Below are 16194 nucleotides of genomic sequence, written 5' to 3' on the forward strand. Positions count from 1 at the left end.
CAGCAATGTGATTGCTGACATCACCTTTCCTCGTCGCCCGTCTGTGTTCAGTCAGTCTTGTTGTGAGGTTTCTGCCAGTCTCACCGATGTAGGAGGCTTGGCAGTCGGAACAATTGATCTTATAAATCGTTCCCTGTCTGTTCCTCGGTTCGTCTTTGTCTTTAACGTTCGTCACGAACGACTTACGTCACTTGAGTCTCACAGCCAATAACATCACGGCAAAACCAACCGATCATTTCACACGAACTGGAATAAGAACATTCTACTGACAACAATCACTCACTTGACTCTGATGATGACTTCCGCACAGGTTGTCGAAAACGTCAGTCACTGCCACCGACAACAGTCCTTCTCAGGACTACACTCACCCGGACGATCAGACTACACCTTCACATGTTACCCCCGGGTTCAAACCATTTACTGCACTCCAACTACTTGTCTTTCCAGGTCCCACATGACTGTACATATTACGCCATTGCCTACACATGAAGAATAAAGTAGTCATAGGGGTGGCTCAGTAATTTTTAAACATTTTAGATTTGTACATAAGAACTGATTTCACTGACCCACACTGCATGAAGTAAATGTATCTCAACATGAATGCATTTTTACACACAAAGACACATCTAAAAATTAATAAATGTTTCAATGCAACATGTTAGAACTAACCTGATAAAAGCATGTTGTATATACCACTTTAGTTAAGTGAACAGAGCTCAATATCAGTTTTAGTGGATGTAGCATGTTAGCTTTGCGATACTGTAACTGGTTTTGCAGTGTATAAGTAAAGTGCATGGAGCCAAAGCTGAGACATGCATGTATTTAATCATGTTGTATTGGATCTTGAATTAAATGAATTGAACTTTACATTCAAAATGAACAGTAGGTAAATGAAGCTGTAATATATCTGATTTTAAATTGTTATGCATAACTGTAGCTTAGTAGAATATTAAACAAACATTGAAATGCTGTCACTTTACTACAGCAGTTTAAGACCATAATAAATGTAATACTTAACTACATGTAGATTAATTATATCATTATAATGTTGCACATGTATAATTAAACATATCATTAGCAGTAGGTAACTTTTAATGTGATAAGTACATGACTTGTGTATAGGTGTTCTTGTACATTAAGTGAATCATTTTGTACAGGAAGAGCAAAGCTAATTGATGCAGCCAATGTTATGTTACATACGGTTAGTGTACAATGCATAACAGTAATAAATTAGATTTAAACACTGGAACTGTTAAAAATGTGCAAATTTCATTATCCTGTCTTTCCTTATTCCGCATAAAAGATAAGTAGTACAAATCTCACCCGTAATGAATCCTCTCTTCCCTTTAAACGTTTTTCTTCCCCTATTAAATATCTACAACGATGGAATTTTTTTTCACATACAGGCAACTTGTCACAGCTTCTAAATCTGGACCAACACATATATGAATATGCAGTGTGGTCGAAAAAGAATCAGTGTATTGGTCGATCCTCCACATTCAAAGCGCCCAAAAGAAATAAGCATTGATTTAACAATCGATATCAGTCAAACATCATCAATAGTACCATCGAGTACCCGAGAAGTGATTGATAATTAACTGCTCTTGGTTCCTGTTGACGAATAAACCGGAGGTCACTCTCGATCTCAGGTGGGCGATATTGAATGTAAGCTAATCGACCTATTACCACCAACACCCCCAAGATAGGGTCAAGATAACCTAGTTTATAATCTTACCTCGAGCATCGTGCGCTTGCTTTACTCAGTCGATATATTTCATTCCTCCATTACATCTCGAGCGCGCGTTAAAAAGATGAAAATAACTTTAATACGAACAACAGTGGACTCCAAACCTCAATTTGCCTTGAAACTACGATGCCAATTCTTGAACTTGTCCGTTTCGAAATTCCAAATAATAAACACCACTCGCAATGAATGACAAAACAGTACGAAAAAATAGCATTTCTACCACTAAGTCGATGACAAGAAAAAAAATAAAACGGTAGAATCCTTAACTCCGTTGCAGTCTTCGCGGTTTAAGTATTAAACTACCAGAGACTTTGTGTTTTGATAAGATATTAAACGGTAAAGTTTTAAAAGCGTGGAGGGGAGAAGTAAGCAGAACAAGGGACGTCATCTGCGCATGTCTGAAATTTTCCTTAACTCACGTGCGTGCGCTGTTCCGTGAGGCCTAAATAGCTGTTAGTACGTCTGAGCCAGCGATTCAGCGGTCGTTACACGGGAACGAGGCTATTGGGTCAAGACCTTAGATTTTCTAGAGTTTCTTTGTGTCATCATTTATATTTCACAAAAACAGTGCTGAGTTCTCCGAATCTTTTGAAGAAAGGAGATGGTAAGGCATTGTATAGCAGTTGGCTGTGTGAACAGGAGTAACAAGGTTGAATGTAAAGGCCTTTCTTGGCATTCGCTGCCCCTAAATGACTCGAAAAGACTAAAAAAATGGCTGATCAACATACGAAGAACCAACACTCCAAAAACGAAAAGTTCATTTTTGTGTAGCGATCATTTTGCCCCAGAATGTTTTCAAAAGTCTCCTGGAGGCGTAAGGGGAAGGCTGAAGGTAGATGCTGTGCCTACTCTTTTCAGCTTTACAAAAGTTCAGACACAAAGAAAAGCCCCACAACACCGTTCGAATATGGCCACTCAACGTCAAGAAACTGCAGGCTTAAATAGTGACGAAAGTATTGCTAACGCCGTTCCATTAACAGAATCAAATGAAGTGGGACAGTCCATAAAAGAAGCAGACAATAGTCAGGATCAGTCTCTACAATTAATTATCAACGAATTGGAAGGGAAAGTAAAACAATTGGAACACGAACTTAAACAGGAGAGAGAGACAAGAAAGACACTAGAAGAGAAGCTTAATCGAAGTTTGTTTAATATCGACAACATCAAAGAAAACGATAATTTAATGAGATTCTACACTGGCTTCAACAGTTATGCTGTTTTTACTACAGTTCTTAATTTCCTTGGAAGAGAAGCAGCAGAACAGTTAAATTACACTAACACTGAACTAGTGCAGAATCCACCCAAGAGAGAGAAGCAAGGTCCAAGAAGAGCTCTCTCTGTGGAAAATGAATTATTTCTCTTGCTGTGTCGTTACAAAGTTGGTCTTTTAGAGGAGGATGTAGCAGTCAGATTTGGTATTTGCCAAAGTCTTGTGAGCCGAATCATCATTACATGGACAAAGTTCATATATTTTAGATTCTCAGAGCTAGACATTTTCCCAACAAGGGAGGTAATTGAAGCACATAAACCTGAATGCTTCAGGAATAAATACAATGGTACAACAGTGATAATTGATGCAACTGAATTGTACATTGAAACACCAACTAATCCTGAAGCACAGCAGCTCACTTTCTCTACCTATAAAAACGGCAATACTCTGAAGGCCCTAGTTGGAATTACACCAAGTGGTAGTGTTTGTTTTGTGTCTAATCTTTATGGTGGGTCTATCTCTGACAAAGAGATAACTGTGAAATCTAAACTCATGGATAAACTTCAATATGGAGATGAAGTGATGGCTGACAGAGGATTCAATATCCAAGAATTACTAGCAAGTAAAGGGGTTAAAGTAAATGTTCCACCTTATATGAATGAGGCAGGACAATTTACTGAACAAGAAATGCTCAACACAAGAAGAATTGCATCATTGCAAATCCATGTAGAGAGAGCTATCGAGCGCATCAAAAACTATCACATTTTAGATTTTATTCCCATTACTGTCTGCAAGAATGGGCTGGTTGACATGATTTTCTTTAATTGTGCTATGTTCACAAACTTTTTGCCACCTCTGGTGAAATGAATTTTTTTCAGAATCTTTCTTGAGCCATTCATTTGTTTGCTTGTAATTGTCTGGTGTTATAGACAGAATCAATATTTTTTAGGTGGGTGTTTCAATAAGGACAGCACACAATTTATTTACAACTGACAGAGTAATGAGTAAAATATTCATATCACTAGTTGATCTGAAATAATCTATTACTGTTAACAATCAAGATAGATTTAATCTTCTGCAGATGTCATATTTATCTGGCTAATAGAAAAAATGCTCATTGTATCTAAATTTATTCAAATGTTCTACATGTTAGTATTGAAAATCAGTTAATGTCATGCAAAATTAAAGTTGCAAGTGTTGCTGGTTCAAAGAGTATAGTGGAGTCAGTTTCCAACCAGTAAAAGTAATTATTACAATAGAAATTCACTTTTCTGTCAATGAGACAATAATATCCATATTTAAAACGATATATTTCAAAAAACACAACATCAGTAATCATAATTTTGAGATCATGCAAAAGTTAAATAATTTATAGATAGTGATTCCACTGTCATGTCGAGTTCTAACAAAGACTGAAGTACACTGTTACATTAATCTTGATACTTTTCCAAGCCTGGGAAGACCTAAAGTTAACCGTGGATAAGCAAGTTCTACAGCAATATAGTTATCATAAAAACTTTCAAGCTTTGGGATAACTTCTCTTCTAAATTGTAAATTATTTTTGATGCTTATTATGATCATTTCCTTTAGATCTGATATCACCAGATCAGCCCACTGTAAACCAACACAAAATAGTTGTTGTTGAACTTGAAAATGGTATGGGTGATTTGTGTTAATAAGCAGGCCATGAACAGTCCTCTTGCAAATTCCCCTGCTGCAAACTGCTTCTGCCAGTTTTTTTGTTCCAGGAAAAACTCTCTTGACTTCCACCAAACATTTGTTATCAACTTCACCATCAGGACTTGCACCCAAAAATGGATGTGTAGATGAAATGACAAACCCTAGTTTAGAGACGTTGCACTTGAAGAGGTTTTCATATGACTTGATAATATTAGCTTCATCAGTAAGACCTTGTTTCATGTAATTACTCTGAAAATTGTCATTGAGATGTAGAATTTCTTTTACAGCCTTAGTGGGGCTTGTGTCTGGTCTCTGAAGTACTCTCGCATTTCGATGCAGTAATTCTTGTTTTCCTGTGTTCAAACCACTTTTGACAATCACTTTGATTTTTTGTTGCTCTGCTTATCAATTCTCTTTCTTTTTCTCCTACAAAAAGATTTGACTTAATTCTTTTAGCTTTTGCATGTATTTCTTCCAATGACATTGGTTGTTCCTTTATGGGTGAGACAATTAAACTACTTGGACATAGTGGCTCTTTTGATAAAATAGAGTAAAATCCACAATTTAGACTTTCTCTCGAGATTTCTTGAAGCAAGGTCTGATTTGCCTTCTCTGTACTTGGTTCTCTATAGATGCAAAGTCTTGGATCATGCAGTGCTTTATTGTGTTTTAAATTCTCTGTGCCAAAAACTTTTCTACTGAAATCAATGTCGTATACTGAGAGTGCCTCCAGCTTTCGCTTTCGTGGTTGATTCCAAGTCTGCAATCTTTCTGTACAGGTAAGAAATTCTTGACTACGACCAAGTCTAATGTACTCTTCAAGAGCAAAGCATAGAGCTGCCAAATGTTTACATGATGCAAGTGGTGGCTTACCAGCTGGACAAGGATTACAGTTTCCATATATTATATCACCAGAACTGTCTACTGTCATTTGGATCTTATATTTTAGAGTTTTTTTCATCTCAGGTAAGCATTCGCATTGGATAAAATACTTGCCATCCTCATTCGCAACCTTAATATTCTGGACGTGACCATGTCTGAAAAGACCAAAAGCTTTGCAGTTTAAGCTTTTATAGTCTTTATTACTTTCATCGTCTCTTGCACGCCTAGTAATAAAGTAGCTCATCATATTTGCAATAGAAAACTCTGGCAGTTTGTTGCATTTTTTCAATTCGGTCCACGTTGTTGAAGGCAGGAAATTTTGTATATCTTTCCCTGTTGGCTCCTCGTTAGCATTTGCCGAATTTTCCTTTAAGTTCTCGTTCGATTCTCCTGACAGATGCATCCATTTTTCAGTAAAATTCGCGTCCCAGCCATTCTTAATATAGCTTACGACCCTGAAAAACAAAGATGGTTTTAATTACCGTCTAAAACTATCCTCAAAATATCAATGATATTTTAATTATTTTTACGTACCTTTGAACCAGTTCTCGTTTGTTTCCATCCGCAGAAGCACTCCCGTTTTTTGAGGTTCCTACTCGATAGGACAACCATGATCTTAAGACCTGTTTAGTAATGTTTCGGGGACAATTACCATTCAACAACTGTAGTTTCTCTTCAGCCGAAAAAAAAGCATATTTCGGCTGTGATTCCTCGTGGGTTTCCATATCTTTCCTATGATTTAGTTCTTGAAACATTTCTTGACCCAATAGCCTCGTTCCCGTGTGATGACTGCTGAATCGCTGGCTCAGACGTAATAACAGCTCCCAGGGTCTCTCTTTAGGCTGGTCACGTGTTTAGAGAGCAAACAAGATTCCTCAGGGACGAGTCGTTTGTTTGCTCGATTTTTGCCTCATATCCTTTGTCATCTTCAAATCAACGCTATCGTTGTCAGGTCGCCACGTTTTATAACAGCCTTCAAGTCGCTATATCTCGGAGTTGGTATTGTAACCTCAATTTAAAACCCAAACAAGTCCAGTGTTTAGAAGCGATATATTCGGGCAGAGATGTTGTCATCTTCTTAATTCTCCACTCTTCTTCGAGAAGTTTAACAGTCAACGACCTGTACCTTCCTTGTCATTTCGTCCAGTTGTTTATGCTGTTTCGCCTTTGAATACCTTTATTAAAGATCAAATAAGAACGAGCACCGGCAGCCGTAGGTTTCTTTGTGACTAAATTGAACACTGGCACGTCAAATTATGTAAACAAAGGAAAGCGAACAGTTACGTGCAATCGCGTGCGCATATTTTTCTTCTTCTGAAGGAAATAGGTACTTGAAAAAGAGAGATCGGTTAGACGAGCACAAAAAAAAAATCTGTACGAATCTTCCTGGTCATGGACAACATCTTCGCAAACATATCTGACAGCAGCTGAGTCAATCGAAGGTAGCTCATTCTGAAAGAAATTTGTCACCTTTCCTAAAAATACTCGCAACTCAGAAGCGGCAAAGAAGTATCTGGGAGCGTCGAGACGTAACAAAAAACAAATCTGGCAAAACACTATCAAAGATACAGTTGTTTACCTCTTTTCCAGCCAAAGACTGCATTTGTGTTGGTGCTTTTACGAAATTTATACCGCGACGGCTTCTCTTAGATTCCCTTGCATCATAGCCAGGGTGCGTGACACAGATTGTGATATTTCTGTACATCGCTTCACCGTTTCGATAAAACTCTGACTTTCACTGATCACCGCTTTGAAAGAAATAAAAATTTTCAAGCGTCTTTTCAAGACCTACATAATAGATGTGGAAAAAACTTTTCTTGTCTCAACGGCCGGCCATAAATAGAGAGATTAGGGAGCTTAAGATCCGGCGACGGCAGACATCTGGGACGGCAGACTTGGTCGAGGGGGCTTGGGGAGAGGTCGCCGTTGCAATGGCGCGAAAAATAGCCTTAAGATAGCGCGCGCGATGGCGGCTGTAGTAGCTTTCCTCTTCGAAGTTAATTTAGGAAAAGCAATGGCTACCTTTAGAAAGGCTCGTGAATTGTTGATAACAAGTTTTGATGATGGTGACATTTCAGAAGATGAATTTTTACTGTTGTAAGATGCCAACACTTCAAAGAATCTCGATTATCCCTACCAGAATTACGAACATTTTGACCTGGAAGGACTCGACGAAAGTGAGTGCTTGGCAGAGTTTCGTTTCCGAAAGAGGGATATACCTGTTCTCGCAGACGCAATGGGGCTGCTTGATTCGTATACATGTGAACAAGGGACTGTATGTGATGGAATTGAAGGCCTTTGTCTTTTGTTGAGAAGATTAGCGTACCCTTGTAGGTACAGTGACCTAATCCATCGTTTTGGCCGCCCAGTACCAGAATTTTGTATGATCACTAATCATGTACTGGAAACTGTGTACGGCTTACATCATCACCGTCTGACAGCATGGAACCACACCTTAATGAGCCCCCCTCAACTTCAGAGTTATGCTGATGCCATACAGAGGAAAGGAAGTCCCCTGCCGAATTGCTTTCGCTTCATAGATGGTACAGTAAGACTCATTTGCCGACCACAAGAAAACCAAGGAATTGTGTGCAACGGACACAAAAGAGTCCACGGATTGAAATACCAATCTGTTGCATTGCCCTGTGGTATAATGGCCAACATGTACGGGCCAGTAGGTAATGGAAATTATTTCTTTCAATTTTTAGTCACATGAGAACCATCTGTCACACGGTAAATACAAACAGAGTGATAGATAGGTGAAAGCAGTTTTAGGTGTGAAACATATCAAGTAGTAGAAATAAAACGCATTTTTTTTAAAGTACAGAACACAATTTTTAATCGAAATGTGCATTTTCTTCCAGAGGGCCGCAAACACGATGCTGGAATGTTAGCTGATTCTGGCCTTCTGCGAATCCTTGAACACCATGCTTTTTCTCCCACTGGTAACCCCATGGCCTTATACGGTGACCCTGCTTACCCATTAAGAGTTCACCTTGTGCCATATCGCGCTGCAGGTATCACTCTTCAGATGGAAGAGTTTAACAAGTCAATGAGCAGTGTCCGCATTTCAGTAGAATGGCTTTTTGGGGATATTGTTAACTATTTTAAATTTGTGGATTTTAAGAAAACTCAAAAGATATCATTGAGTGCGGTGGGAAAGATGTACATTGTATGTGCAATTTTAAGGAATGCCATGACTTGCTTGTATGGTAATTTTACATCAGATTTCTTTGATATTGACCCGCCAACCCTTCAGGATTATTTTTCCTGACAATTAAAATTATTTGTACCCTGAAATGGATTTCAGTGATTAATTAACGGGAAAGACACAAGTGATCAATAAGATGTAGCAGTGTATGTCTGCAGCCTGCCAATAAACTACTGTTTAAAGTTTTGGTATTTATTCTGTAGTATTTGTAGTCAGGTCAACTGATGTATAACAACAACTATAATTAGTTTCAAAGGGGTTCCGAATTCATTTCAGAGGGTACAAGGTATAACAACACCAGGGAGAGAGCAGAGGAGTAAGCGGACCTTCCCGACAAAATTCAGAGAAAATGCTCCAAAATTGCAACAGACCCCCCCCCCCTAATATCAATCCTCTTTAATCTTACAAAAACGTAGTCAAAAGGCCTCAAAATTTAAACAAAACACGGGGTAGAACCTCTACAACGGGATTTAACGCGTTCCTGTTGCTCAATGTTTTTCTAAAAGCCTCAAAATGATTTGTGACTGCTGTTGTTGCATGGCAGCAAACATCTGCTGAAACTGTTGCATTTGATTCTGTTGCTGCTGGACTTGCTGGGCCATCATTTGCATCAATTCTTGATGTTGCTTTTGAGACTCATCTTGCTTTCTTCTCTCCACGTCCAGGCGCTGCATCTGCAATTTCAACTCTTCAGCTTTCCATTTCTGAACCATATCATTTTTCTCACGTAGATATGCTACTGTGTCCCCACCACTCTTCCTTGTGACTTTTCGCTTAGGTTGTGCATTCTCTACGTCCTCGACTTCATCAATGTTTCCTCATGTGGTATTTTTGTCTCCGGCATGAAGAAATATATCCGCACAAGAATACCTTTCCAAGAAATGAGAATTAAATTTTATTTTCTGCGTCCTAACCGCTTTCTTGATGCTTAAATACAAAATATTCACACTCGCTATGAATAATAATTTTTAGCGCAATTTATAGCTAATTGCATATGAATAAAAGAGTGGTGTGTACTGGGAATAACGATAAAACAATTATGGACTAATTGCAATATGCAATGGCATATTGCAACATCCCCCCTTCTTTTAGAGATGATGACATCAGAAGACTTTTGTATAGGATTCTTGTACCCGTGTACTCTGAAATTGAAACATAATTCGCATCCTTGTATGCGTAAAAGTTGAGGTGCTGATCCGAAAACTTGTCACACGCTTACGAACAAAGAAAGAGAACTAATGAATTCGTGATGAAAAGCTATGACAGCTACAATTACCCATATGACACACTACAAATACATTTCTCTTAAACTGTTATAGTGTCCCTAGATTTGTTCAATTAGTCTCCTACGTGGTTTAATAGTTCTTCGTGGACGAGACAGCGCAATTCCGACAGGGGTCTTCTCAGACACACACTGTTTAGGCAATGGTTTTGTTGATGGCTGGTCAGCGACATCAGCTGCTGCTGAGCTGGGATGTTTGACATGTCCAGGTCTTGGTGACTTTTGTTCTGTTCCGGGAATTACTAGGGCCTGGTTTAATTCCTCTGGTGTGCTTTCAATCGCTGGACGAATATGGCGACGATTCCTGAAGTACCGGGCACCGGATTCAGTCTGTACCTCATATCGCCTGGGCGAATCTCCGCTTGGCTGTTGTACTACCGTGGCTTTCTGCCAGATTGGTTTCTTGGGATCCAACTGGAACCGGACACTCTGAAATTGTAGTAGATCTTGAAGCTTTTTGGCTGTCCGATCGTAGTCATCACGTTGGGCTTGTTTCTGTGCTATCTGTGCCTCTCTGCTGATCTCTAGATTAGGATGTAGCCATTGATGGATAGGAAGGAGTGCTCTATATTTCCGCTGGGAAAGCATCTCTCCTGGGCTAAGCTGACCTGGTCTGACTGGGGTCGCACGATAAATCAGCATTGCAAGATGTGGATCAGAACCCGAATCTTCGGCCTTCTCCATTATGCCCTTTACGACTTTGACCATAGCCTCAATGAAACCGTTCGATTGAGGATACCTTGGGCTAGAGTGTTGCACTTCGAATCTGTACTGAATAGCAAATTGTTTGAATTCTTGGGACACAAACTGGGTTCCTTGGTCTGTGTACACCGTTGCTGGTATCCCATATTCTGCAAATATTGTCTTGAGAAGACTTATCACATGTCCCGCCGTCTGATTGGTCAGTTTCTTTACAACGGGGAACTTGCTAAAGTAGTCGGCAACCAGCAGGTAGTGGTGGGAACGATACTCAAATATGTCGACTCCAAGTTTAAACCATGGCAAGCTGGGCACATCATGCGGTACTAGTGGTTCCTTCTGTTGAGCAGGCTTGTATTTCGTGCATACGTCACATGATTTAACTACGTTTCTCACATCATCCGAGATCCCGGGCCAAAAGACTGTCTCCCGTGCCCTGAACAGAGTTTTCTCTTCTCCTAGGTGGCCCGCATGAAGATCCTTTAGATATTCTGCTCTCAGTGAAATTGGAATCACAAGTCGATGTGCTTTGAATATCAGGCCATCTTCAACTGCAAGGTCTTCACGGTAATTCCAATAATGTTGCAGACGTTCTGGGAGTTCCTGCCTCTGAAGCGGCCAGCCGTGAAAGATGTAATGTTTTACCTGGTTCAAGGCCGAATCAGCAGTAGTGGCAACTCTGGTTCTGTCAAGTCGGTTGTCTGTAGCAGGAACATTTGAAGTTATGTGGTGCACTGGAATCACATCCATCTGCTTGGAGTCCATAGGCTTTGGACTGAGAGGGTCGACTCGGCTAAGGGCGTCTGCGATTGAGTTGTCCTTCCCGCAGATGTACTCGATGTGAATTTCGTATCTAGCAAGCCTCAGAAGAAGTCGTTGAAGTCTCGGGCTGGCTGTGGCAATACTCTTCTTCCAAATCGTTTCTAAAGGTTTGTGATCTGTTTGAACTCTGACTGGCTCACCAAACACATAATTGTGAAGCCTCTCCATGGCGAAGACCACTCCTAGCAATTCCCTTTCAATGTTGGAATAGCGTTCCTCGGCAGGAGTGAGAGTTCTGGATATGTAGATCACTGGTTTTCCTTCTTGCAGCAATACGGCACCCAACCCTTTCATTGAAGCGTCAGTCTGAATAACGTGCTCTCCTTTCCGGTCAAAGTACGCGAGTACTGGGGTCCTGGAGAGCTCTTTTTTGATGGCATTGAAGGCATCTTGATGGGAAGAGTCCCAGGTCCATTCCATTTCTTTCCGAAGCAGCGGTCTGAGCGGTTCGAATAGTCTCGTCAACTTGGCTGAGTAGCGCTTCAAATAGTTGATCATTCTCTGAAAACTCTGGAGAGCTTTCTTTTCTTTTGGCGCTTTCATCTGTTTGATGGCCTCGACCTTTTTGTCGTCGCTCTTCATACCCTCTGGCGTGATAATCTGCCCGAAGAAATCGCACTTAGTTGTTTTGAACTGTAGCTTCTTTGGATTGAACTTAATTCCGTTTATCCGTGCTGTTTCGAGTAACTGGAGGAGATTTACATCATGATCCTTGGAATCCACCCCTCTCGTGAGGATATCGTCAATGCATCCCGTAATTCCTTTCACTTCCTTTAGGACTGCATTTAACCTCTCCTGAAATACGTCTGCGCTGACTTTAAGGCCAAAGGGAAGGCGGAGCCACTTGTATTTCCCCCATGGAGTGTTGAAGGTAGTTAGAAGTGAACTTTCATTGTCCAATTCTACCATCCAATAGCCCGACTTGGCATCAACTAGCGTAAAGTATTTTCCTCCATGGAGTTCAGCACTAACCTCATCGATAGTCTTCGTGTAGCACTGGTTCCTTTTGATGCTCTGGTTAAGGTCCTTTGGATCTAGGCATAGCCGAATTGATCCATCAGGCTTAGAGACAAGAACGACGCTGTTGATCCAGTCTGTGTGTCCCTGAACTGGTTCAATGATACCCGAACTGCACAATCTCTCAAGCTCTTCTTTGTATGCTGCTTTCTTCTTCTCAGGTACTGCCCGTGGTGGATGTTGCGCAGGTTGTGCGTCTGGCTTGAGTTGAATGTGATACTTGCCCCCTGGTAGTTTTCCTATACCCTTGAATATATCTCTGAACTCGGATAATACGTACTCCTTTGTCAAGGGCAAACAGTGTCTCTTTCCATTTAAGATGACTGCGTCATCCAACACCTCACATGTAGGATTATTAACCTTACTGGAATCTGGTCGCAGAGCGTTGACGCTTGTATGGATTTGTGGCGTACTGGTTAAGGAGGGCGGGGTTACCTCTGGGAAGGCAATGTAGCCGACTTGTTGGGCTGTTTCTCTGCCTAGAATGAGATACCCTCGAGTGTCAGTCACTTGACAAGTCGCCATCTGTGGTCGTTGTCTATCACCAGTATGAATCGCTATGGTACAAGCCCCCAGGTTCGCCACACGGGATTCTCCGTACCCGAATATTTGTATAGAGGTAGGGGTAAGACTCTTGTCTCCAAATAAGGATTTGTGTAGATACAATGGCATTACGTTGCATCCTGCGCCTGTGTCGATCTCGCATTCAACCTCATATATGGGTCCTCCACTTGCAGTACTTAACCAAAGAGGCTTGATGTGCTTGCTTGAAGTATCATTAATACTCTTCACATGAAAAGTCTGAATATGGTGAAACATTGTGTGTTAGGTGTCCTGTAGTACGTGTGGACCGAACATCATGTGGTAGTCCTGTGGAGAATCACGAATTGAAACGTTATTGGCACTGGCTTCTGTCTGCGGTGCTTGTAAACCATGTACTTGAACCTGCCTAGGTTCACCAGTTGTACTTTGTTTACCAGTTTTGCTCTTGCAGCACTTTTTGTAGTGTCCTTTCTTTCCACACTTTTGACAAATAACATCCTTGGCTGGACACTGCGATCTGGGGTGAGCAGGCTTTGCTCCACAACAGATACAACTTTGCCTTTTTGTCTCACCATGCTCTTTATCTTTAGACGTCTTGTCTCTATTTGACCACTCCGTTGATTTCCCGCCTTTTTGATACTTTGCTTGCACTTTGTGAATCTGTGTCGATCCTTGTTGTATTGCAGTTGTTGCTGCGGTTGCTGCACTGAGAGTCTGCATAATTGATGTTTGACAATCGCTGTTGTATAGGAGAGTCGCAATTTCGATCACTCGTTCGGCGGTAAGGGAGTCCTGGTCTTCTTCCAAACACTTTTGATAAACTTTTGGATTCTTTAGACCAAGGAGAATAGCGTTCCTGAGAGCCATGTCCTTTGCGTCTTCTGGCCATCCGCATGCATCAGTGACTTGCCTGCACTTTTCGATGTACTCTGGTAATTCCATATCACCTTGAGTGATCACTTTGTACTGTGTAGCCGCGACTAGTTTGCTCCCTCTAGGTTTGCATTGCTCCTCCACCTTTCTGAGATGTATCTCCCATTTCTTGCGATCATCGGCTGGAATTGTTGCCTTGTCCAAAATATTTTGTCCGCGTTCACCCGACCGCTTATAAATGCATAGACAAACAAACTCTGGGTCTGCCTTGGTCATTACAAGACCTCTGCATCAAATCGATACCTTCTTTTTCCATTCTAGGAAACGTTCGTGAAGTTTTCCGTCGTTTGTCCAATCCAAGATTGGTCCTTTCGCGAGAACTTCCATGGTGAACTTGAGGCTTGTGAACACAAAATATTCGCTCGAACTCTGCGATCGTCAATTATCGATGAACTTGTTCGTCTTCCAGAACGTAGACTAGACTTTTACTCCTGACACCATGTTTCCTCATGTGGTATTTTTGTCTCCGGCATGAAGAAATATATCCGCACAAGAATACCTTTCCTAGAAATGAGAATTAAATTTTATTTTCTGCGTCCTAACCGCTTTCTTGATGCTTAAATACAAAATATTCACACTCGCTATGAATAAAAATTTTTTAGCGCAATTTATAGCTAATTGCATATGAATAAAAGAGTGGTGTGTACTGGGAACAACGATAAAACAATTATGGACTAATTGCAATATGCAATGGCATGTATATGTGCACGATCCTTCGCAGTAAAGCACTATTTAAGCAATAGTGAAAATCAGACCTGAAAAAAATTCAGGCCTGTACGGGATTCGAACCACTGACCTCTGCGATACTAGTGCAGCGCTCTACCAATTGAGCTAACAAGCCAACTGGGAGCAGGCCATCAAATTAATTCGACATAAACCCGTAGATGATAAATCAAACAACAAACATATGAATTACATATATATGAACCGCGGTTATGAAACGTATATGTACACGATCCTTCGCAGTAAAGCACTACTTAAGCAATAGTGAAAATCAGACCTGAAAAAAAATTCAGGCCTGTACGGGATTCGAACCACTGACCTCTGCGATACTAGTGCAGCGCTCTACCAATTGAGCTAACAAGCCAACTGGGAGCAGGCCATCAAATTAATTCCACATAAACCCGTAGATGATAAATCAAACAACAAACATATGAAATACATATATATGAACAATGGCATATTGCAACAATCACCATCCTTCCTTTTCTGAGTTGAACGCATGCTCTCCATTGCTCTATTCCGCATCTCGCCAGCTCTGGCATTATCCTCCTTTTTCTTGTCAACTTCCAGACTGTTTTCAGCATCAGCCTCCTTTTCCAGTATTTCCTCTAAAGCTTTCTCGACGTCACTCATGTCAGTCTCAATTCCGCTGGCCTCTTTCTCTTCTTTTAACTTTTTCTTTAATTTTTCAACGAGTAAGATAACCCCTCACCGATAGGTTATTCACTTTAAATGTTGGAATTTTCAAGGAGGTGAGACTACTGGCAGTTTTTTCCCAAATCTGCCCTGTTGCGATACTTCTCTTTTTAGTTTTGAAGGGCTCTAGAGCCAGAATTTCTTGACAGAGAGAGTGGTCATGGTCATCTGTCCACTCCATGTTGGATCTATATTTTGAGAAAATATAACTTATGTTTAAAAAATCCTGGTGAGTCTGCTAACTAAGCTTCAATTTCAACCACTTAGTTCAGTTGAGAACTCTCTAAAATAAATCAGAGCATTCTTGTTTATGTATGTCGTGGTTCAAATTTGTTTGGTTTAAAAATGCTGAAACGACGTTAATTTTTTGTTACTCTCTGTCGGTCTTTTGTAATAGATACGAGACAAAGGACGACCCGAATAAAAACTGGTTTGAAACTTGTAAACACAGGAAAATTTGAATCATAACATGGAAAACAGCATAATACAGGTATAATCTTACCTTGTTGATAAATGTTTAACCAATTTCCAGCAGCAAACCATCAGTTTCACGCCGAATCAAAGACGTTTTTTATGGTTAGAAAAACATTACGCTATTTAATCGTATATTAATACTTAGTTATTTATTATTTTATCTAAATTATCTTGTTGTGTCCTTACTTAGTGGTTTTATTACTGCTATTTTATAATTGACACATAAATAACGTTCATCACGGAAACTGTTGATTACGAAAATTTTCTCAGATAAG

The 16194-nt window shown here is 40.4% G+C and overlaps 2 protein-coding genes and 2 pseudogenes across 2 annotated transcripts; 2 read left to right on the forward strand and 2 right to left on the reverse strand.

The window, feature by feature from the left end:
* Positions 1 to 2198: 2198 nt before the first annotated feature.
* Positions 2199 to 4480, forward strand: LOC148719268 (uncharacterized). The gene has a single exon (XM_088740184.1). The coding sequence runs from the start codon at positions 2349 to 2351 to the stop codon at positions 3822 to 3824; it is 1476 nt and encodes a 491-aa protein (XP_088596310.1). The 5' UTR covers positions 2199 to 2348; the 3' UTR covers positions 3825 to 4480.
* On the reverse strand, positions 4249 to 6349 carry LOC148719269 (uncharacterized). The gene is made up of 2 exons (XM_088740185.1): positions 6054 to 6349; positions 4249 to 5974 (listed from the first exon to the last, which is right to left on the reverse strand). The coding sequence occupies exons 1-2, from the start codon at positions 6272 to 6274 to the stop codon at positions 4927 to 4929; spliced, it is 1269 nt and encodes a 422-aa protein (XP_088596311.1). The 5' UTR covers positions 6275 to 6349; the 3' UTR covers positions 4249 to 4926.
* A 170-nt stretch (positions 6350 to 6519) lies between these two features.
* Positions 6520 to 8969, forward strand: LOC148719270 (uncharacterized; annotated as a pseudogene).
* Positions 8970 to 9131: 162 nt separating this feature from the next.
* Positions 9132 to 15653, reverse strand: LOC148719271 (uncharacterized; annotated as a pseudogene).
* Positions 15654 to 16194: the final 541 nt, after the last annotated feature.

Source organism: Stylophora pistillata, chromosome 12, assembly GCF_964205215.1.
Source record: "Stylophora pistillata chromosome 12, jaStyPist1.2, whole genome shotgun sequence".
In the NCBI taxonomy this organism is placed as follows: Eukaryota; Metazoa; Cnidaria; class Anthozoa; order Scleractinia; family Pocilloporidae; genus Stylophora; species Stylophora pistillata.

Coding starts and splice junctions, on each gene's coding strand:
- LOC148719269 (XM_088740185.1), bottom strand. CDS start 6,274: ATGTTTCAAGAACTAAATCATAGGAAAGATATGGAAACCCACGAGGAA. Junction 5,975..6,053: donor AAACGAGAACTGGTTCAAAG/GTACGTAAAAAT, acceptor TTTGTTTTTCAG/GGTCGTAAGCTATATTAAGA.
- LOC148719268 (XM_088740184.1), top strand. CDS start 2,349: ATGGTAAGGCATTGTATAGCAGTTGGCTGTGTGAACAGGAGTAACAAG.